This window comes from Mizuhopecten yessoensis, unplaced genomic scaffold (genome assembly GCF_002113885.1).
Source record: "Mizuhopecten yessoensis strain PY_sf001 unplaced genomic scaffold, ASM211388v2 scaffold9301, whole genome shotgun sequence".
NCBI lineage: Eukaryota > Metazoa > Mollusca > Bivalvia > Pectinida > Pectinidae > Mizuhopecten > Mizuhopecten yessoensis.
In genome coordinates, this window is record NW_018407979.1 from 696,366 (window position 1) to 722,128 (window position 25,763).

The 25,763-nt window shown below is 34.0% G+C and overlaps 2 protein-coding genes and 5 non-coding genes across 9 annotated transcripts in view; 1 reads left to right on the top strand and 6 right to left on the bottom strand.

Annotated features, from left to right (window-relative positions):
• Positions 1-18,425, bottom strand: part of LOC110457725 (chitinase-3-like protein 1) — a 32,441-nt gene extending 14,016 nt beyond the window's left edge. Inside the window, exon 1 of one of the 3 annotated variants that reach the window (XM_021509107.1) lies at positions 18,397-18,425. The gene's annotated coding sequence lies outside the window, so the exon portion shown is untranslated. Of the gene's footprint in view, positions 1-1,024; positions 1,110-1,313; positions 1,519-18,396 lie in introns of those variants that run through there. The other 2 variants (XM_021509105.1, XM_021509106.1) reach the window with 2 other exon arrangements.
• Positions 6,992-25,376, top strand: LOC110457724 (anti-sigma-I factor RsgI6-like). Its single transcript, XM_021509104.1, has 12 exons — positions 6,992-7,252; positions 8,877-9,022; positions 10,161-10,253; positions 10,906-11,062; positions 11,916-11,952; positions 18,121-18,279; positions 19,532-19,587; positions 20,472-20,612; positions 21,443-21,614; positions 22,077-22,181; positions 23,370-23,585; positions 24,277-25,376. Exons 1-12 carry the CDS (start codon positions 7,071-7,073, stop codon positions 24,481-24,483), a joined length of 1,671 nt encoding a protein of 556 aa, XP_021364779.1. The 5' UTR covers positions 6,992-7,070; the 3' UTR covers positions 24,484-25,376.
• Positions 7,380-7,461, bottom strand: Trnas-uga. Its single transcript has one exon. It is a non-coding gene; the product is annotated as a tRNA-Ser (tRNA).
• Trnas-uga lies at positions 7,678-7,759 on the bottom strand. Its single transcript has one exon. It is a non-coding gene; the product is annotated as a tRNA-Ser (tRNA).
• On the bottom strand, positions 7,971-8,052 carry Trnas-uga. The gene has a single exon. It is a non-coding gene; the product is annotated as a tRNA-Ser (tRNA).
• Trnas-cga lies at positions 8,265-8,346 on the bottom strand. Its single transcript has one exon. It is a non-coding gene; the product is annotated as a tRNA-Ser (tRNA).
• On the bottom strand, positions 8,561-8,642 carry Trnas-uga. Its single transcript has one exon. It is a non-coding gene; the product is annotated as a tRNA-Ser (tRNA).
• Positions 25,377-25,763: the final 387 nt, after the last annotated feature.

The following is a 25,763-nucleotide window of genomic DNA, read 5'->3' on the forward strand; positions in this document are numbered from 1 at the left end:
TCTCACCTTTATTATCACATGTCCTATGGACTTGATTGTGTCTGTTAAGGGTAAAAGCAATACTATACCTGATACCGACCTCTCGTTTCTTAACAGGGTGCCAGTTCTTATTCGAGATCTATTAAACTTGTGTGTTATTGCAGAAATGTTTTTATCGTGTATTTCTATGTATAGTGCATATTACGTTCGATACGTCAAACAAAGAGTCAAAACTGTATCCATCGGGAAATAAAATAATAAAAAAGGGTATTACATTTTTGTGATATTTACCTTCATTACTTTCATGTTAAGAAACATTAAGTGGCAAGTTTGATGAGAAATTTAATGCTTTATTTATTTATAAAAAAAATAGGAAAAAAAGTGAATAATTAATGAAATGTAATAAAATGAATACATAATGCAGCACCTTTTAACTAAGAGTCTACATTTCTTAATACGTACTTATTCAAATCAGTGGTTATCCAAACAAATATTTACTTAATACAATCATTTGTCCATCCATTTCATTATGCCTTTTTCTACATGTAGAACATTTTTTACAATCGTTAAATATGTTTGGCCATTTTGAAGACGCAGTTCAGTTTTTAAATTTTCAATACTTATAACCTGGATACCAAATTTCGTTTAATTTATGTAACTGTTTATCACATCTTAGCATCATAATGGATTTGCAATTGTGATTTTATTTCATTATTTATTCTATGAAAATCTAGGAAAACCTTTCATCATATTTTATTATATACATTTTCTTTCTATTTTGAATTATGTATTTATTTACAAAATATGTGTTTGTAAAACACCGAATGAAAAATAATCACTAGAAACAACTATTTAAAGTAACACTTATTATAAAATTTAGTAAGTTATGCTAATTCAGAAAGTCAAACAAAATATGTTTTTAATGCGAAATACAGTTAAATTTAATGATAGCCTTTATGTGATTAACTCCGATATACACTTTTGCTGTTATTTTTTATTATATAAGATATCGTTTCAATAATTGTTCTTATACATATATACATACCGTATTTTTTTGGCGAATGAATGGTTATGTATGAGACCTGGAGAATTTTTGTTTCGCTCAGAAACACACCAGCTTAAATAGTCATAGTTTGTGATCAATTATCTTAGTCATATAGTTAAATCTAAAAATAGAATGAATAAAAACTTCCTCATTCACAAATTACGTGATTGACATATACATACAGAGTGTATATACCCATCTTTTTTGTTCACATTGATGCTTATCTACATCATATTACACAATGAAGATGACATTCCTAATAATGTATATACAGTATAATATTACTTACCCGTGTATATGTATCTTCGGGCTGTCAATGATATATAAACTTGAATATTTACGTACGCTTGGTATGGTATGTTATGAAATTAACAACCCTGTAGGTGTGTAGGTAATTAAAACAATGTCGTCTGACTCAGGCAGTGGTCGTATCATGCACACATAACACACCTGTTCTTCGCTACTTCCGACGGTAGGCCAGTGATACAGGTATGATATTTACCTACTCACAGCGAGATTGAGGCGCTCGAGGGGGAACTTAACGATACATACACTCTATGTCTTTTTTGTAAAGACCAATACAAATATATGCTGTAAGTAACTAAAGTTAATTCTCAGACTCAGGCAGTGGTCGTATCATGCACACATAACACACCTGTTCTTCGCTACTTCCGACGGTAGGCCAGTGATACAGGTATGATATTCACCTACTCACAGCGAGATTGAGGCGCTCGAGGGGGAACTTAACGATACATACACTCTATGTCTTTTTTGTAAAGACCAATACAAATTTATGCTGTAAGTAACTAAATTTAATTATGTCTGTAGTTTACAAGAGTGATTACTAACTTTGCTTGACAGTATGCATTTTCTTTATGTGCTGCCTCAGGTAAGGATTTCCCCCGCTATATACGCATGGTTAAGGATGTTCGTACCTATATAGGCTTTGTATATAATGTGAATTTACTGTGATAACTCAGCCATAGGATTTTCTCGGCATATTTCTCCTTTGTCTGTGTTAGTACATAAGTACCACGAATGAATCTTTAATGGAACCCAATTCAAATGATGAACATGTAAAAATTAATTACAGAAACTTCAAAACAAAATGAATAATGACGAATTCAAATCTGACATGATGAAAGTGCCGTGGTCAGTCATTGAGATCTTCGACAAAGTCGATGATGCATGGGACTCTTTCGAACAATTATTTTATAATGTCATAGATAAACACATGTCTTTAAAAGAAAAACGTGTAAGTGCTAAGTCTGAAAATTGGATAAATGATGATGTACACAGCGAAATGCACACACGTGATTACCTGCATGATAAGGCAAGATCATCTAAAAAAGGTACTGACTGGGATTTGTATAAAGTTTCCAGAAATAGAGTTCTAACTAGAATAAAACAAGCAAAACGTGATTATCTTGCTGAAGGTATGCTTCAATGCCCAAACAACTCTAAAGATATGTGGAAAAGGATTAAAGATTTCTTACAATCATTCAAATCAAATAGTGCCCCTAGTCTCAATTTAAATGGCGAGAACATTTCAGGAAATGAGGATATTTCAAATGCTTTTAATGATTACTTTTGCAGTATTGGGGTCGAAATAGGAAGTAAGTTTGATTCAAGTTGAGCAAATTTAAATAATTTTACCCCTAATGAAAACAAGTTTTCCATCCCATTAATCACACCTGACTTTGTCAGAAAACAAATAGCAGAGCTACGTGATGAAAAGCTACTGGTATTGATGGAATTTCTGTCAAATTATTAAAACTAGCAGGTGACTCAATTATGGAATCCTTTAACAAATATTATTAACAAGTCAATAAATACTGGTTCGTTTCCTATTGACTGGAAAAGGGTAAAAGTCACCCCAATTCTTAAATCTGGTGACATGTTCTCTATAAATAATTACAGGCCTATATCTGTCCTCTCTGTTGCCAGTAAAATGTTAGAGAAACATGTACATAACTCTTTTTATGAATATTTGTCATCAAATAAATTACTTTCCGATTCCCAATATGGTTTCAGACCTAACCACTCCACAGAAACTGCTCTTACCGGTTTAGTAGATGAGTGGTCCAAAAGTATTGATGATGGTAAATTAACAGGTGTTTAATTTTTAGATTTACGTAAAGCCTTTGATACTGTGAACCACGAAGTGTTGCTATTCAACCCGACGCTTACGGTGTCTCAGAACAACCAATGACATTTTTCAGATCGTATCTATCTGATAGAGTGCAAGTTGTCAATTTTAAAGGTGTATTATCATCCTTCAAAAATATAAATATTGGTGTCCCCCAAGGTTCGATACTTGGACCTTGAATCTTCATACTTCATATGAATGATTATCCTAAATGTTTAAAGTATTCATCAGTGACAATGTATGCTGACGACACCTCACAAAGTGTTAAAGGTGAGTCAGTTAATGACGTTGAGAGAAAATTAAGTGAGGGCATTCAGTTTTAATGTAAGTGGATGACCCAAAACAAAATGAGTCTTAACCTTGGTTCTTCCCCAAAGCTCTCAAAACTTAGAAGAGTGTGCATTAAAGTAGACGATGTTATCATTTAAACTGTCCATTGTCCCAAACTGCTTGGAGTTTTTATTGATAGTTTCTTATCTTGGAACAACCACATTGAATATGTTTGTAAGAAATTGTCAAAGAAGATTGGATTTTTAAAACGTATCAGAAAATTCATGCCGGCCTAGGTGTCCAAAAAAGTATACACAGCTAACGGTTTACCACATTTTATGTATAGTTCTTCTGTATGGAGTAATCTTTCAAACTTATCACTGACAGAGAGAATTTTAAAAAAGAGCTGCGAGAGTTTAAAGATATTTTAACTCCACCTTTACTTTTTAAGAATTGAACTGGATGCCTATACTTGATTTTTATACTTTCAGCAAAAAGTGTATTAACCTACAAAATCCTTATGTCAGCCAAGTTTCAACCAGGACTACCCGTTCTTTATCATCAAAGAAACTCTATTTTCCCAAATGCAGAACAACATTTTATTAGCGTTCTTTTAGATATACTTGTACTGCTCTGTGGAATGATCTTACTGAAGAGACACGAAACGCTACAAGCCTTCTGTCTTTTAAAAAGTTAAATCTTAGCAACTATTTTAAATCAACAAAATAGTGCAATACGTATTCGCGAAAGCTTACCTGTGATATTGGTCTGTCCTAAAGCCACAGTTTTATTTCAACATTATCCTTTGAATTATCCCTACAGTGTATGCATTATTAAATTTCCATTCATGTGTTATAGTTAAGATGTGTTCATTTCCGGAAGTTTATTTCTTATATCAAAATTTGAATTTATACTTATTTGTTAATATATATGTAAGACGAATACTGATACTTGATAGAATATTTTGAACAGTATGTACATTATTTAGAGGCGATTATAGACGCCCATGTACATTGTATGTATATTTATATATATGTTTATGTCATAAATTTTGAAAATATAATAAAAAAGAAAATGTGTTCATTTTAATATGACCTTGGTGTAAGAATTATTTTACTAAAGTGATGGTGCAGTGGATGGACCTCGAAGGAAGGGACCTCCCCAACTCTTGGAAAGCTCCATTGCGCCTCACTGAACTATTATCTTCTACCGGTAATATTTAATATGCTTTATTTATTTTGTTTCCATGTAAGTAATGTTGTGTAAAAGTTTAAAGTGTGTTGTTTTTAACAGGGCCATATTGTAAACTAGACGAAAGTCTAAATATGTTACCCTGTCTAAATAAAAGAATTTATTATCATTATTTTTATTATAATGGAATACATCGCCAAAGGGTGTGGTAAAATATTAAAATTTGCTTGGCTGTCTGCATTGACAAACGTTTTTTATATACTTTTGTGTTGTTGAACTTACAGTTGTTTTTGTGAATTTGATTAATAATAAATGTTTTTGAGATATAATAAAACGAAGATACTGTACAACATCTTCTACTATGAAAACATGGAATACTTTAGATGATACTGTCAAATCATTGCCATTCTCTTCTTTTAAATTAGCTTTAATCCCAAATATACTTAGAGTTAAACCTAGTTACTACATGTATGGCGACAAAAAACTAAATGTTTTACATTCAAGACTAAGGCATCTATGCAGTTCTATAGATATGATCTATCCCGTGCAAACTTAGTTCAAGATTCAAACTGTTCTAATTGTGGTCACAGTTGTAAAAATACCTATCATTTCTTCTTTGAGTGTCATTCGTACAGTAATGTTCCAATAAATTAACAATATAAATATGCAAATAAATTGAGGTTACTATTATTTGGTGATGAAACCTAGCTTTGGATGATAATTGTCATTCATTTAGACATGTGCAAACTTTAATTAGGTCCAGCGAAAGATTTAGAATATAAAATGTATGTACATATGTAGTTTTTAACATCCTATCATTATTTCTATCATTTATAACTGTCTGTCTATGTAATCACTTGTAATTGAAATGTTGATAGGAGATGGCGTCATAAGATGCAATAACTCGTGCCAAATCCCTTGTACGCACTACGACAATAAAATATATTTAAAGTCAAACGTTTCTGCTTGCAGTGATATTTTCTAAACGTGGCTATTGAATATTATACGTAATTTTAGATATGCAAATTACATTATTGACCACTATAAACGGATAACGAGTATTTCGCTTCACCGGAGTGTCTTAAATCCCATCATTCATGTAACATACTATGTATGTGTTTACCACGATGTTTTAGTGAAACACATATAAACCAATCGGTCCCAGACTCATTCTCTTCACAAGAAAACATACATTATTCATGTTATTTATTTTAATTGCCTTATACATCATCAACACAGTATTACACTATATCGAATTGTGCCTTGACATCAGACCAAAGGCCCAATCCTTGTATTTGCCCCCCTCTTTGGGGGCCCCACATGGGTGTTAACCCGTCAATAGATACGTGGATACTATGGGCGTATTTGTTTTAGCATTCCACAAGAACAACGAGAGGGTGAGAGCAAACGATTCTACAGGGCGCTAGAGTATACTTTAATCATATCGTATTGAATATGACATTATCTGAATAATTTAATGAATGTTTAAAATAAATGATTTGAAAATCGCGATATCATACTAAGATATATATTACTTGGAACAAGATTCATAAGTTTGGTATGAATAAGAAATCGTTTGTTTCCTTTGTCAAGCGTTCAGATGTCAAAGGAAACAGATGTTTTCGAAAGCTCGCAAAATCAGTCTTTTAGTACTGTTTGTGATAAAAACATACTAAGCATGTATAATATTTATTGTTAATAATAAATAAGTTAGCTCGAAATGAGTTGACATCAAGCAAAACTTGTTTGTATGTATAGTAGCTGGTCACACTGGATATCTATCAAAAATAGTTTTTACCTTATCCAGAGTGTGTTTGTGTGATTTTGTGCGTGTGTGAAGAAGTTCCCGCTGCCATTTCAGATCTACGCAAAACATTCAGGCTACAAATGAAAGATAAATATCTTCGATAACATTAATCGATTTGGAAATATGTGTCATCAAAGTTTTACTTTCTACGCAAACAATGTACGTATCAAACGTGTCGCAACGTTACACTCAGTTATAGCCTGACAAAGGGACCTATCGGTCTTAAATGGTTACGACCCGTTTGATGCGTTCATTGTTTATGTAGGAAGTAAAACTTTGATAGCAAAATATAAGTATGTTATGGAATTGTTTCTTTCATGAATGCCACTTGTTTTTTTAACAATTACTTAATGAAAATGAATCATTTTACGTATTGTATGCATTAATGAGGGTTGATGTAAATGTGTCTTTACATATAACTCCGTACGCTCTCTTACTATATTAATACTCCAACACACATTTGTTGCATGCTTCGATCAGACATTTAACATAGGTATCGTGCTCTGTAGATAAGACAAGGTCACACAGTTCATACTGGTGTGGTAGGACGTGACTTTTCTAAATTTAGCAGTCATTCGAACGTTTCACGGAATAGGAGTTTACTATTCTGTAAGTACTTAAGACTCATTATGATTGTGTTCCTGTTCACAGCCTGGTCAATGTTTCTGTTGACTGATGGAGCTGCAGAACTACTAAAAAATCCGGATTTTGAAAGCACGTCCTTTTCAGGGAATTGGATATGCAGCGGTTGTACTCTGTCAAGCAGCACTGACAGTTTCCATGGAAATCACAGCGGCAAGGTCACACAGAGGTAAGAAGTATATATTATATTATTTACTAGATTTTAAAATTTATAAAACATACCTTGTAATTCCCTTCTATAAGGAAATAATTTTTCATTCATTACCTTATTTAACGGTTGTCATAAAAAATTATCACGTCAAGAGCAGGGTTAGAACCTATGCGGGAAGATCCCATTGGATTTCAAGTCCAACGTCTTAACCACTCGGCCATCATGACATATAATGAAATGGATTATTTAATGTAAAAAAATAGCTTTCAAGATGTCGCATCTGTAGTATTGACAAAATTGATTGATTCGTGTGCGCATTCACCTTTGTGAATTTGTAAGTTGATGAAAGTTTTACGCGTTGTGCAAAAAAGTATGAAATGGTTGGTAGTATTTTTGAATTAATCCGTTTCCAACAAAAAACACCAATATAAAATGTATGTTTACGTCACGAGCAGGGTTCGAACCTGCGCGGGAAGATCCCATTGGATTTCAAGTCCAACGCCTTAACCACTCGGCCATCGTGACATATACTGCTATATTAATGTTAAGGTAATAATAGTTAGCTTGCAAGATGTCGCATCTGTGGTATTGACAAAGTTGATTGATACGTGTGCGTATTTCACCTTTGTATAGTTTAGCGTTGCACAACAATGTATGAAATGGTAGGTAGTATTTTTGAATTAATCATGAAAAAGAAAAAAAATATAGGAAAAATATGATATAAAATGTATGTCTACGTCACGAGCAGGGTTCGAACCTGCGCGGGAAGATCCCATTGGATTTCAAGTCCAACGCCTTAACCACTCGGCCATCGTGACATATAGAATGAATGTTTTAAGGTAAAGTAAAAGATAGCCTGCAAGATGTCGCATCGATAAGTGTGCGCATTTCACCTTTGCGATTTGTGAAATATGAAAACATTTGAGTTTCGCGTTGTGCGTTGCACAAAAATATGTGTGATATGGAAGGTTGTATTTTTGAAGTTATCATATTAAAAAAATAAGCAAAAACGATATAAAATGTATGTTTACGTCACGAGCAGGGTTCGAACCTGCGCGGGAAGATCCCATTGGATTTCGAGTCCAACGCCTTAACCACTCGGCCATCGTGACATATAAATTTACTTTGCCAGATGCTACATTTGGAGTATATATATACAATTGATTTAAAGGTGCGCTTGGTGTGTGTTTTACTTATATAAAATATGGTTAACAGTGTGTTCGAAAACTGCTGAGTTTCGTATTGTATGAAAATAAAAAAAAAGGTTTTAAAATGTTTGAACAAAAACAAAATCGAAACAATGTAATTGAGTAAAATATAAATATTCGTCACGAGCAGGGTTCGAACCTGCGCGGGAAGATCCCATTGGATTTCAAGTCCAACGCCTTAACCACTCGGCCATCGTGACCTATAATTACAAGACAATGATCAATTACATTTTTCTGAGACTGTAGATTGTATAATTGTAGAATGATAACTTTATTATTTTTCTCCACCAAAAGGTGGAATATTGATTTATAAACCTACATACGCTACATCAACAATTTGTTTTAATCTTCATTTTTAGCAAATAATGAAACCTAAGTTTGAACGAAAGAGGTGCGCTGAATTTGCATCATTTATCAATATACATCTTTTACAGAACAAACGCTGGGATTGGATTGGGACAAACAGTGGCTGTTTCACCTGGCCATACATATGTATTCAGTGCCCGGGTAAAACTACTGAACATGGCACCAGGACACATGTTTCACAATGTACAGCTGAGGGTCAAGGAATCGGCACACAGTTAGTATCATAAAATTCATTACATATGGCTGGTTCAATGTAAGTTTACCCACATCCAATTCCATTTTTGCGTATTGCAGAGTTATCTTCTCTTGTGAGCAGGTATTGATTGCTACGTCATTTGTTTTGGAGAGTAACGTCATCAATGTTTGAGAAAACGACGTAATTTTCTCACACAAATCAATGACGTAACAATCAATACCTGCTCACAAGAGAAGATAACTCTGCAATACGCAAAGACGGAATAGAGTAAATTCAAGTCCTTTGTTTGGTGCTTGTTAACTAGACAAAACTTGAAAAACATTGATAAGTACTTTGATAGTATTAAAAAGTCGCTCACTGAAAGTACTCCCTTGATACTCCAGTGGTTACGCTCACTTTCGCTCTCTGCACCCCTCGAATATGTCATAGCAATATTGAAGGCACGCGACAAGCTATTTGATTGGGTTCAGGTAAAAACAGCTGAACAAATCGATAAGTTTGATTCCTGTCCTTTGAAGATACAGAAAAGCGACACCGACTTCAAAGCCAGTCAATTTTTCCGTTACGCGATAAAACTATCTTCTCACCTCATCCACAATATTGCACACACTAAGCCTTCTATTTTGCTATGACATATTCCGAGGGTGCAGAAAGCGAAAGTGAGCATAGACGTAAACATATAATCGCAGAAATCAAATAATGCTAATATCAGAATTTCTGTTTTATTTATATATTAACTAGATGGTTGACTCTGCTGGTGGATTTCTTAATTCCCAAAGTTTGCTTTTACCTTGATGGCCACAGTTGTCTGTTTTGAGTAACTAGTGGCACGGTTCTTAATGTAAACACTCCACTGAGTAATTTGGTGAAATTAACTAGCACTCCTGTAAAGTTAGTTGGAAATTCATAAAATTAATGAGTATGTACCTGCCTTCTGTTTCAACTTAAGTTCAGACAAATTTAATTTCATTGCCCCTGACATCAGGTGTATGCTGGAATTTACAGTGCATTATCAAATATAAAAGTCGCAATCACCAGTGTGTTTGTGTGTTACGTTTAACTTCATGTGGTCTTTTATCAGGGCAGTCTATCATTGTAATGTATGTTTTTGTACTATTTCAAAGTGTATAAAATTTGCTTGACTTAATATTTCAAGGCCATACCACGCATGTCAATGCATCTACCAACCCAAAGACGAGAAGGGAAAATGGATGGGTTGAAGTAGGTTTCGACTTTACAGTATCACCAGGTAAGATAATTACAGGTATATATGACATTTACAGCAAAACTATCATAAGGTGATATCTGTATACACTTAAAAAAATACAACAAATGATACCATTTGTTTTGGACAATATCGTTCTCCCTTTATTTACAGAATGATCTCCCGTTTTATACATTGATGTTTATCTCTGTCAACTCCTAAGGTATGACAGATATGACGTAAAAAGAAACAATAGTCTACTCTTGAATAGTCTTCGAAACAATAGGATATGACGTCACAATCAGCTCTCGACAGAAAAAGTCCTATGTAAATCATGATAAAACATATTCCAAATGCTGGAAACTATTGTTCTCCATATAGTACATGTGTGGGATTGATCGGAGAAAAATAATCACCCACTGTTTTGAAGATGTAACCAAGAAATCTCTAACCCTCGCAGAGTCTCCAGTTATACAACCAAAACATAACCCCACGGGTTAGATATTTCCCTGTGACATCATCGAGATAGGGGGGGATTATATAAGTCACACCTTTAAGCTCTTAAATAAGAATTTATGCTGTAGTTAGATTTTTTTCTGCGTGTATATAAACGGATGGGCAGTGAAGTGGGAGTTTCAAAACATGGTCCCAGCCAGGTCAAGTTTGCTAAATTATCGGTTATATACTATATTTGCAGGTATCCATCAAATTTCCATTTTCTTTGCCATCAACGAACAACAGGTAAACTACATGGTCGATGACGCAAGTTTCGAGGAACTCACTTACGATGCTAACTGGAAGTCCGAAGCTAACTCCCGGATTACCAGTATCCGGAAAGCTCCTATCACAGTTAAGTTAGTGTAATACTACTTCAGAAACTGATAACAGATAACAGATAACGGTAGTTGACCCCATACTTTATCACGTCCGAAATAGTTAGGACTACGGTGACGTTGAAATAGGTTTATTATGACATTGGGAAAAAGAACTATTAGAAAAAGAATGTGTTCTGTGACAATTTTTTTTTTTTTTTTGGATGAGTTGATGTCCTTTTGTGAGTCCTCTATTCTTGCTGTTTCCACTATCCGTGCCTCATTATAAGCCATAGTGTTTTTAGGAGCTTATGTTATATTGGATTACCCTTTGTTTGATGTTAATCTTGCCTGAAAATCGTCAGATTAATAGTGTTTTAGTGGATCACACCTCGGACGTTATTTCAGTGATTAGTCTTTAAATTATGATGTCAAGTTACAATGCTTTGCGACGTCATCTTCCATTGTGACGTCATAGCTTCAATCGTTTCCCCAATCTGAAACAGGACATTCCTGGAGAATCATGGTTTTCTAGATATAGTATATTAACGTTTTGGAAGAAAAGGGTAATTAAACTTCGTGATGGTTGATTATCATGTTTATCTTACTCGAGTTAGTAAGTTTTAAAATTAAAAACACACTCAGTTTTACAGTGTGTCTTTCTAATCAGTCGTTGGGGAACATCTATTAGACTAAACGTGTGTCCTCTCTTTTAAATTACACGTGTGCCCCCCTCTATGATACTATACGTGTGGCCCCTCTTTTCGACTTAACGTGACGGTGTGCCCCCTGTATTAGACTATACATGTGCCTAATTAGAGTAAGTTCTGAAAAATGATGACCAGATACACAAGTGTATTGAGTGTCTTTTAATTTGTTTTTCATTTTGTTCCAGTTTTCAAAATCTCCATGGATCTGGTTATACTGTTGAGGTCAGTAACACAATAGGGTGACGCATCCTCACTGATATCATTTGATTACATTTTACATGTACTGTAGATAGCTTATCATACACACTAGTTATTACATAACAAAACACCTCAAACGTACTTTTAAAACGTATTTTATCAACCCTACTGATAAAGTCTGCATTACTCATCCATACATTTGTACCGCCTAAACGTACTTGGTATTGCTAAAGTTCAGGGCTATTTTAGCTTCATTTGTACAAACATAATACATATCTGTACAGTTTTTTTTTTAAATAAACAAGAAATGCACATTACCAGATAAAGCATTTATCTACAACAAAAATTAATGCGTGTATACTTAGAGTCAAGTTTTTTTTCTTCTTTTCTTATTACACACAATTTTACATAATTTTACATTCCACTAACATAATTTCACCACAAAAGCATTCCAAACAATCTTACACACTTATATATTCAACACAATCCTACATAATGTAACATCACTCACAATCCTACATAATGTAACATTACACACAATCATTCACAAGGTAACATCACTCACAGTCCTACATAACGCAACATTTCACACAATCCTACACAAGGTAACATCACTCACAATCCTACACATGGTAACATCACTCACAATCCTACACAAGGTAACATCACTCACAATCCTACACAAGGTAACATTACACACAATCATACATAATGTAACATTACACACAATCCTACATAATGCAACATTACAAACAATCTTACATAATGAAACATTACACACAATCCTACATAATGCAACATTACAAACAATCTTACATAATGAAACATTACACACAATCCTACATAATGCAACATTACAAACAATCTTACATAATGAAACATTACACACAATCCTACATAATGCAACATTACACACAGTCCTACACAATGTAACATTACACACAATCCTACATAATGCAACATTACAAACAATCTTACACAATGTAACATTACACAAAATCCTACATAATGCAACATTACACACAATCCTACACAAGGTAACATCCGTCATAATCCTACATAATGTAACATCACTCACAATCCTACACAAGGTAACATCACTCACAATCCTACACAAGGTAACATCACTCACAATCCTACACATGGTAACATCACTCACAATCCTACACAAGGTAACATTACACACAATCCTACACAAGGTAACATCCGTCATAATCCTACATAATGTAACATCACTCACAATCCTACATAATGTAACATTACACACAATCATTCACAAGGTAACATCACTCACAGTCCTACATAACGCAACATTACACACAATCCTACACAATGTAACATTACACACAGTCCTACACAATGTAACATTACACACAGTCCTACACAATGTAACATTACACACAATCGTACATAATGTAACATTACACACAATCCTACATAATGCAACATTACAAACAATCTTACATAATGAAACATTACACACAATCCTACATAATGCAACATTACAAACAATCTTACACAATGTAACATTACACAAAATCCTACATAATGCAACATTACACACAATCCTACACAATGCAACATTACACTCAATCCTATATAATGCAACATTACACACAGTCCTACACAATGTAACATTACACACAGTCCTACACAATGTAACATTACACACAATCGTACATAATGTAACATTACACACAATCCTACACAATGTAACATTACACACAATCCTACACAATGCAACATTACACTCAATCCTATATAATGCAACATTACACACAGTCCTACACAATGTAACATTACACACAATCCTACACAATGTAACATTACACACAATCCTACATAATGCAACTTTACACACAATCCTACATAATGTAACATTACACACAATCCTACACAAGGTAACATCCGTCATAATCCTACATAATGTAACATCACTCACAATCCTACACAAGGTAACATTACACACAATCTTACACAAGGTAACATCACTCACAATCCTACATAATGTAACATCAAACACAATCCTACACAAGGTAACATCACTCACAATCCTACATAATGTAACATTACACACAATCCTGCACAAGGTAACATCACTCACAATCCTACACAAGGTAACATTACCCACAATCATACACAAGGTAACATCACTCACAATCCTACACAAGGTAACATCACTCACAATCCTACACAAGGTAACATCACTCACAATCCTACACAATGTAACATTACTCACAATCCTACATAATGTAACATTACACACAATCCTACACACGGTAACATTACGCACAATCATACATAATGTAACATTACACACAATCCTACACAAGGTAACATCACTCACAATCCTACACAAGGTAACATCACTCACAATCCTACACAAGGTAACATCACTCACAATCCTACACAATGTAACATTACTCACAATCCTACATAATGTAACATTACACACAATCCTACACACGGTAACATTACGCACAATCATACATAATGTAACATTACACACAATCCTACACAAGGTAACATCACTCACAATCCTACACAAGGTAACATCACTCACAATCCTACACAAGGTAACATCACTCACAATCCTACACAATGTAACATTACTCACAATCCTACATAATGTAACATTACACACAATCCTACACACGGTAACATTACGCACAATCATACATAATGTAACATTACACACAATCCTACACAAGGTAACATCACTGACAATCCTATACAAGGTAACATTACACACAATCCAACACAAGGTAACATCACTCACAATCCTACACAAGGTAACATCACTGACAATCCTATACAAGGTAACATTACACACAATCCTACACAAGGTAACATCGCTCACAATCCTACATAATGTAACATTACACACAATCCAACACAAGGTAACATCACTCACAATCCTACATAATGTAACATTACACACAATCATTCACAAGGTAACATCACTCACAGTCCTACATAACGCAACATTTCACACAATCCTACACAAGGTAACATCACTCACAATCCTACACATGGTAACATCACTCACAATCCTACACAAGGTAACATCACTCACAATCCTACAAATGTAACGTCACTCACAATCCTACACAAGGTAACATGACGCACAATCATACATAATGTAACATTACACACAATCCTACACAAGGTAACATCACTCACGATCCTACATCATGTAACATTACACACAATCCTACACAAGGTAACATCACTCACAATCCTACCCAAGGTAACATCACTCACAATCCTCCACAAGGTAACATCACTCACAACCTACATTATGTAACATCACTCACAATCCTACATAATGCAACATAACACACAATCCTACACAAGGTAACATCACTCACAATCCTGCACAAGGTAACATCACTCACAATCCTACATCATGTAACATTACACACAATCCTACACAATGTAACATCACTCACAATCCTACACAAGGTAACATGACGCACAATCATACATAATGTAACATTACACACAATCCTACACAAGGTAACATCACTCACAATCCTCCACAAGGTAACATCACTCACAACCTACATTATGTAACATCACTCAAAATCCTACATAATGCAACATTACACACAATCTTACATAATGTAACATTACACACAATCCTACACAAGGTAACATGACGCCCAATCATACATAATGTAACATTACACACAATCCTACATAATGCAACATTACACACAATCCTACATAATGCAACATTACAAACAAACTTACATAATGCAACATTACACACAATCCTACACAATGTAACATTACACACAATCATACATAATGTAACATTACACACAGTCCTACACAATGTAACATTACACACAATCCTACATAATGCAACATTACAAACAAACTTACATAATGCAACATTACACACAATCCTACACAATGTAACATTACACACAATCCTACATAATGCAACATTACAAACAAACTTACATAATGCAACATTACACACAATCCTACACAAGGTAACATCACTCACAATCCTCCACAAGGTAACATCACTCACAGTCCTACATAATGTAACATCAAGCACAATCCTACATAATGTAACACTACACACAGTCCTACATAATGTAACATTACACACAATCCTACACAATGTAACATTACACACAGTCCTACATAATTTAACATTACACACAATCCTACACAATGTAACATTACACACAATCCTACATAATGTAACATTACACACAATCCTACACAAGGTAACATCACTCACAATCCTACACAAGGTAACATTACCCACAATCATACACAAGGTAACATCACTCACAATCCTACACAAGGTAACATTACCCACAATCATACACAAGGTAACATCACTCACAATCCTACACAAGGTAACATCACTCACAATCCTACACAAGGTAACATGACGCACAAGCATACATAATGTAACATTACACACAATCCTACATAATGCAACATTACACACAATCCTATATAATGCGACATTACACACAATCCTATATAATGCGACATTACACACAATCTTACATAATGCAACATTACACATAATCCTACATAATGTAACATTACACACAATACTACATATTACAACATTACACACAATTCTACATAATGCAACGTTACACACAATCCTACATAACGCAACATTACACACAATCTTACATAATGTAATTTTACACACAAATTCACCAGAACTTGTAAACTTACATAATTTAACACGACGCGCAATCTTACATAATTGAACATTACCCACAATCTTACATAATTCAATATTACATAATCTTACATAATTTAGCATAACACTTTATCTCACATAGTTCATGTTTTACGTAATTTTCAATTAATAATATTACTGACAATCTCACATAATTCAGTATTACACACAATCCTACATACTCCAGTTTTTCGACTTTATTGGGATTACACGATTCTCCAAAATCGAACGGATCTACTTTTTCAATATTTACTTGCTGATAATTTTAATGTAACCCACAAACAGGAACAGCTTAAAAATACGGCTGTTGGACTTTTGACATTTTTCTACTAAAACTGATTTTGGATGGAAAAAGTGTTTTCGATTTTTATTAAATTAATAAATTTTCACGCACGCATAACGTCATTTTCTGGTATGAGATCGCTTAAAAGACGTAGGCCCATGCTACCGCGAATATATATTGTTTCTGCTTGACGTTTATTTGAAATGTATGTGTTTTGGGTGTTAATACCGTAAATTCCTAGTGATAATAGAAATCAAAGACAGTACGCTTGGTGGTTAAAAGCAGGATTTTTTTTAAAGATCGATAGTGGTATATCTCTTAATAACATTGAGTAAACCACAGGAGTTTTAAATCTGTCAAAATTAGTTTTTTTGTATTATTACTGCTATTATTTTTTTCGAAATTTTAGACTCATATGACTTAGCAAAGATTCCTTGAGTGTTAGCTAGCTAACCTAGCTTTGTTTAAACTAATGGGCCTCGCCTTTGCCTAAATTGGAGGATCACAGATGTGATAAATGTTTGCAAACAGTATTGAAAAGCATTTGGGCTATACAGGCCCACACCAGTCAATATTTCTATCAGAAAGGTGATACTTGGAATTGGATAGTTAGGAGTATTGGTCTATATCAATATTTATGATCAAGTTAAACATTGTGAATTGAGGCTAAAAGTATATGAGCTTCGCATATCAAGTCAGTATCTAATCATGCATGTATCAAGTAAAGGTTTTGCTTATTCCATCGGATTTCTATAAAAAGCTCATTAATTGGTATATGTACAGTACCAGATTTTGAGTCCTTTCAAGACTTTGATTTTTATAATCGTATGACAGAAACCCCCCCCCCCCCACTAAAATAACGAATGTCTTCAGTGGATAGGAATTGTTGTTTATAGAACTCTAATGAATGCCGAGTTCCCTGGTGTATATTTAACTCAACATTTAAATACTAATTATATCTATTTTTTTTAAATTTATATATCGTTTTTATCTTTAATAAATATATTTGTACGTTTGTAATTGTATACATAAAACTCTATTTCAATATCTTCTCAATTTAGTCGCAATAGAACTACCGAATTTTGCCCAGAACAGAATAACATTGCCATTTAACAAGAAGCAGAATTCAATCCTCAATTTACATGTATCTAATTATATAAACAATTTTCTTTGTTTATGACAGATTCAACAAACAGGGAGCAAATTTGCATTCGGCTCAGTTGTGGACGCTGCCATGATCGTTGATTCAGTACATCGTCCATACCAACAGTTTTTCTACGACAACTTTGAGTGGGGAGTTCTCGGGAACGCTCTCAAATGGCCACAGACGGAACCCGTTCAGGTGTGTAACAAACAAAACAAGGTCGAGTTGAATTTTAAAGAAATACTTTTACACAATGACTGTAAATCAAAACATTTGTCGATGTCTGGAATAGATATATTTAAAAAGTATACTCACGGTAGCTCTGTGACCAAAGGTACACCCCACTGTTGCTGTGTCAACATTGTATGATTTTAATAAAAAGAGTTTTCGTTGACAACTCTAGATTACGCTTTGCATTTTTAAATGGGTTCATAAAAGTATAGAATTATCGTGTTGACACACCTCCAATCCCCACATCAAAAATGTAATCGAAATGAAAAAAATATTTTTGCGTTTAAGCATCTTTCATAGTTTTCATTAGACTGTTTAAATCTAATTTTAACAAGTCTTGTTAGCAAAATGTAATGCCAAGTAACATTTACCCTTGCGTCCTCGAATAGATATATATTGTTTGTTTATTTTATCTGCAGGCCGTTATCATTTCGAGTTTCGTGACATGAGTAGTCGATTTTTAAGCTTTAGTAGTCCTGACATTATCAGTGATTCGGAACTGTACAAAAAAGATTTGATAAAACTTTAAAAATCTTTCATACAATTTCCAATACAACGTATTTTAACATGTATACATGTTCAAGTTAGATAATACGCTACTTTACACGTTATATATTATATTAGCATTAGTGTTTCAACGTATATGCTACTTTAACTGGTGTACCTGTAATTTGAGCTAGAATTAATACAATATGTTGTATTCCTAATACATCTGAGATATAATAGATTAGGTTACAGTTGTATAACACACCTTTTATCTTATATTTTTCATTTGTGTTTGAGTTTATCTTATATCAAGCATTACACTTTATATGTGGTGTTTGTGGTATAATTTAGTTTACACGCTACATTCCACATGATCTATTCTGTGTTTTTGAGTTAAATTAACTTGATTTGCCACACTGTACCTGTAATTTGGAATACAGTAAGGTTTCATATTAACTTATGTGTCCAACCTTTTGGTAGAGGTACGTTGTAGCTCTACTTGCATAATTGTAATAAGCGTTATCTGATAATCAATATTGACTGGGGTTTTTCGTGTCCCTTTGTCACTTTCAAATTCATGTCAACGTACTAACCATATCCAGATGTACATTTACAAAAGTCGTTTAGTTTACAAATCCTGGACAATGGAAATTAATCTCACAGTAAGGTAACATCATATACTTCAATTGTAGTTATCACATTTTACTTACTTATCTATAACTTTGTTTTCAAGGGACATCCAAACCTAGATAATGCTATGATTGCCGTGAATGCCCTTCGAGCTAAGGGGTGCGTACTGCTTATGAAGATTTAACAGACTGCTTTTAAATCCACAGCCGACATTATAATTACACAAAGAAGTCCTATTAAATCTGTTTTTTTTTAATATTCACATGAAATAATTTTAAATAATTTTGAGACGCTGTTACATTGATGTCAACAAACGAGCCTCATCATTTTATTGTGATAAACATGTATATATATAATTATGTGTAAAGTGTTTGCAGATTGATAATGAAAGCGCCCATGCTTTACAGATCTACGTGATTCTGAATTAGTTTTCAAACTTTTCATATATTTACCGGACAATGAGGACAGAATATATATTTTGGTGTATAATTATGAAAAAACAAAAAGTTTCATAAATCCAATAATAAAAATCGTGATTGATAACTTTTGAACTAATGCTGCCCAAGTCATGATACCTGATGTTAATATATGTACCACATGTACCGTACGCTGCATTTCATCGAAATATATGACACTATAAAATAAATGTATCACTCAATGGCACTGCCGCTTTATTACCCTCCCAGGTTCAGATGGCATTCATATCAGCTATGAAGGTCATAGCCAACGTTTTATTACTATGACGTAAAAATTGTAACATTATATACCACTGACCTAACCCTTGAGAACAGCTATTTTGTTAAACATTGAACACACATACAATACATACATATATTTGAACCAAATACTGCAAGAATTTTTTTTTTTCTATGCGGTTAGAAAATGTAAAATATAAGTATTGAACAGCTTTTAGTTGGTATTCATAGTCAATTTGTCACTGTTCAGTGCATACGTATAATAGTCTATGTCGGCTGGTGATTGGGTCTGGTTTTTTTTTATTATTATTTCATAAAATATATATTAAGTTATCATTGTGATTACAGGAAGAAGATGCGCGGACACAACATGTTCTGGGGTAACGCTAAATACACCCATCCTAGATGGCTTAACGGAATGAATTCAAGCGAAATCATACAATCAATGCACACGCATATCAATGATGTCATATCGCACACACGGGGAACGTAAGTGTATTGAACCTTAATACACATTCATAGGTATTTTTAGCATATATCTAATACATAGAAATAAATATGCAATTAATTGTTACAATTATTAAAATATGAGGATATTGCCGGACTGCCTTATGCCGCTTACCGCTGATCGGGACCGGGCTTCTAATGATTATAGTAAGCAATCATTATAATAATGAATTATATATATATATTATTTATTTTAAAGATAACAATTATCAGACAATACAAATACTATATGTTACCTGTAACTGATCGAGATCGGTTTATCTCAGTTGAGGGCTAAGATTATGATTAAGATTATAATCCAAACCGAGGTGTAAGCCGAGTTTGAGATGATACAGAGTCTTACCCCGAGACTGAGATAACCCGATCCCACTCTATTACAGGTAATTATTGTTTTTTTCGCACCTTTTAAGGTTATACTCATAAGTATCCCGTCTGGGGCCTCAAATGAATATGGCCTCTACACTACTATAACAACATGTTATTGCTTCCGCATTAAAATGTAGTTTGTCCTTACAAAGAAGACAACGTATTTCACAGCGTAAAATATATTTTATCTACAACAACAGGAATCTAACAACATCAAAAAAATACTAATAATGACAACATTGAATATTTCTAATGCAGATTGTCAATTTCGAGGCGTAAACGCGCGGATGAATTCATCGCTGCGTAAAAATTCCGCGAAATGTCGCAAACAGGTTACAGACAGATCGAATGAGATAGAACAATCTAGTATGAGTTATGACGTGAGATATCCTTATCTGAGGTGCAAGATGATACGGGATGAGTGACTAAAATTATCATCCATCTAGGTTGGAGCACTGGGATGTTTACAACGAGAACCTTCACGGGATATACTTCGAGGAAAGTACAGGTCACGTGAATATCACCAAGGAGATGTTTTACTGGGTCCACCATGCAGAGAGAGGAGTGAAATTGTTCCTCAATGATTTTGCTGTGGCATCGTCCAGTAAAATGACAACTGTGAGAGCAATGTTCACTTCATGCTTTTCAAATACATTCCTCAATAACATTCGCAATTTCTATTGAGAGAAAAAAAAGTTTTTGTACAAATGTTTAAGTCAGCTTTATCTTGTTCCTTTCATATTTTTCTTGCTTTATTCATCGCATAAAAGTAGTTGTTATGGATTCTAACGCTACTTTAACAGTTCTTGATTGTTAACAAATGTATGATTCTGTATATGGACTCCAGAAAAATTATTGTTCTTTATTAGTCTAATTTAATATCAATTATAATTTAGGGAGAGAAAATGAAAAGAAAAAAAACTCATCAAATTTGTCGGTGTTTTTGTAGGTTAAATGTTTCGTTTTTGTGCCATCATTGATTTTATGATCTGATACCCTCTCCATAACAAATGTTTGCCAAAGGGCTAAATTTCAATTTTGCATTTTTAATGCAAACCAATGTTATCATTAATATCCTAGGCGTATAAGAACCAGGCGCTGACAATGAAGAATGCTGGAGTCCCCATTTACGGAATTGGTATTCAGTGTCACACCAACGCTCAACTTAATATCTCCTCCTTAAAGGTACGTGATTTCATTTCATCAAATTTTATTGACAAGATGTCGTAGTCAATTGGATTGAATAACAGGCAAAGCTTACATGAATTCTCTCCGTCAAATTGCCAAAGTGGAATAAACAATGAGACATAATATTTTAGACATGTTGTAAATGAAAAAATTAACACAAAATATTTCATATTAACACAAGGCTAAGGGGAAGTAACTCATGAAGGAAACATCTCACACACCTCATACACACTTACACACACATACAAGTACATGTACAAATACATTTATTTCAGCATATATATACACTATCCTAGACAGATATTGGCAGGCTTAGACCAAAAGTCCATGTGATGACGAAACAAGTTATTAAGGATACCTGTACCAATGTCAAAAACGAACGTTGTAACCATAAATTGGAAATACTTGACTTGTGTATCAATAGCTTTACATAATCATTTGTAAAAACGAAATCCATTCCTTGCAGAATCATTTCATTTAAGATTTTTTCATGTGAAATGATAAGTTGGTAGGTTGTAAAGGATTTAACTTCCTAACAACAGCTAAGGCCATTTAAGGGCGTAAAATGATAATAGTGAAAGTAACAAGTATGGAATTAATATGGTAAAATAAAAATAAAAAGTGTTGTAGAAGTAAAACTGCGATGTGACTAGTCCAGAATTTGAAGCCTGTACCCTACTCTACTCTAACCAGCTGACCTACCTGATAGACGTTATTTCCTTGGTCCTATGACACTTCAGTTATATTCCAAATGAAATTCAGGGGAGGTTACTGTAGGAAAAAAAAACACTTTTTGAAGTTGTCTATTGTTTTGTCTACAGTTGGACGGGGATTGTTCCCCCTTAATAAGTAAATTTAATAAAGTTACTATGGCCAGTTTTTGGATCATTTCTTTAGAAGTGATTTGATTTAAACTTCGGTTTAAAACATATTTAGATATCGACAACATCAGATACACCTATATGTATAATGCATTTGATCATTATATGAAAAGGTAATGTAAGTGTTATCAAGGGATAAAACTTTCAACATATAATATAGATCGTGACGCTCTTTCAAAAGCATTATGCATCATATCAACAAACTATTAACTAGCTGTGATGGATTAATCGGTACTCTACCAAATATTTTTCTTACTTCCTAATTTTACCAAAAATATATTGCATTTTTTTTTTTTTATATTAGTATCGGTTAGATAAGATAGCAGAGGCTGGTCTTCCTATCTGGATCACCGAGTTCACTGTTGAAGAGTCGAATGAAGCTATTAAAGCCGATGCACTAGAGGACATGCTAACACTGTTCATTAGTCACCCGGCCGTGGAGGGCGTCCTGCTCTGGGGCTACTGGGACGGTCGGATCTGGATACCCGAATCGGCCTTGGCTACTGGCCATAATGTGGAGGTATTGCATAATTGAGGCATAATTGAGGCATAATTGAGGCAAAAGGTCTCAGTTTCTGTTTCTTCTGCAATTGTTCATGATTGCAGCCTACCTGTATTGCAACTCTGTTTTGTATTTCACATAGAAAGGCACAGCATGAATCTTAGCAAAGAAAAAGGCTCTGACCCCGGATAAGGTAAATCTATGGATTTTAATAGCCTGGTCCTTTTCAACTGGGAACTCAAGTGGCTCATGGCAATGGGTCGAACTCTCTTCTAGACGTTCAAATGTTTCGAAAGGGTTTTAGGCCCTTAATCTCCGGCTGACGTTGTTGTTTCTACTTTTAATCATGTTCTTTTCTGCCCTTCTGTTAACTCCGGTGTTTTCATTTTTTCAATTTCCATTATCAGTAATCGTTATGAGAGGATTTTTGTTTGTAGACCTCTTGTCGTAGAAATAATTTAACTGCAACATCCTTTTCACCAATTGACCGGTGCCGATATTAAAGATTTACTAAAATCATTTTACAATTACCAACTAGAATGTTCCATGTTGTCGTAAACAAATTTATATAAAAAAGTATTATATTTCAATTTCAAACGAAAACAAATGTTCGCAATAGATATATTCAAGTGACTTTTTTGGATTTTCTACTTTATCCTACAACTTTTTAAAGAAAATATGTAATAATTGTACAAATATTTGTTATTAGCCCAACGAAGCTGGAAGACGATACCTTCAGCTTTACCACCAAACTTGGAGAACAAACGAGACCTTGCACGTGACTGGAAACTATGTATATACCACAGGATTTAAGGGAGATTATACTCTTCGCCTTAAACACAGTGGTCATTTGGTTCGAACCCAACACTTTACATTGGACAACGGAGGCAAAACTGTCAACGTCAAAATGCCCTAAGTACATCAATTTCGTTTCGTATGTTTTCATATAAATGTTTACATTATTACTATAAAACACAGCTTTTATGTTAGAATACCTGCCCATATCTACTATGGTAAATACACTTAAAATTCAATTTTCTCTAAAGAACATTTTTCACACTTTTGTATTGTCTTTAAACTGTACCGTATTTATTGACAAGTTTGATTGCAATATAAAAAATAGCAATCCAGGGTAAAACGGAGGGCAATGGTAAAGTAGAAACCTAATGATAAACGTCATGTTTAGGAAAGAAACTAGACGTGAACCAAGATCAACATAATCTTTGGCAATCAATGACTATGTATTTTACATGTATACTTGGAAGATAACGCCCAAACTAGTGTCATTTTATGTCAATTTTATATTATTTATTTTTTCTGATTTAAACATTACGTCTTGACTCTGGATGTTTAAAGTAAGCTATTTTCAAAGATATGTTGATTATTAATAAAACAGTGATATGATGGTAGTTGTTCTTAGTGGTTGTCTTTTGTATTTGTCCCAGAATGGAAACTAAAAACGGCTCTCTCAGCGGTTACTGAAAACGGACCTCAGGGTGAATACTGCCAAAACAGTTTCCAGGGCTAGTTCTGTTAAAAGGACCTCAGAGCGGAAACTGAAATTCGGTCTTAGATAAGTTACTATTCAATAAGTCTTAGAACTGTCACTGTGTAACGGGTCTCAGAGAAGCTAGCACAGAAAAGATCCCAAAACGGATAATGTTGAAACGGGTCTCGGAGCAGTAAAACGTCACAGAGCAGCTACAGTAAACGTCACAGGGCAGCTACAGTAAAACGTCACAGAGCACCTACAGTAAAACGTCACAGGGCAGCTACAGTAAAACGTCACAGTGCAGCTATAATAAAACGTCGCAGAGCAGCTACAGTAAAACGTCACAGACGTCACAGAGCAGCTACAGTAAAACGTCACAGAGCAGCTACAGTAAAACGTCACAGAGCAGCTACAGCAAAACGGGTCTCAAGAGCAGAAACTGAAGAAATCGGTCTCATAGAGGTTGCTTTAAAGAGGGTTAATTTTTGAACTGATAAAATAAATATGGGTTGTTTATGAAAGATGAGCTTAGTAAATATAAGTTTTAAATAAATATATTTAAATAATCTAATTTATTAGCAGTAACATATAGCTGCTGTATCGCGCAGACTTTATAAACCAATCTTTTGAAGGTTATATCATCTGTATTCCGTTGATGTAACAATCGTCAAATAGTGGTATATTTGGTAACATGTTACGTTCAC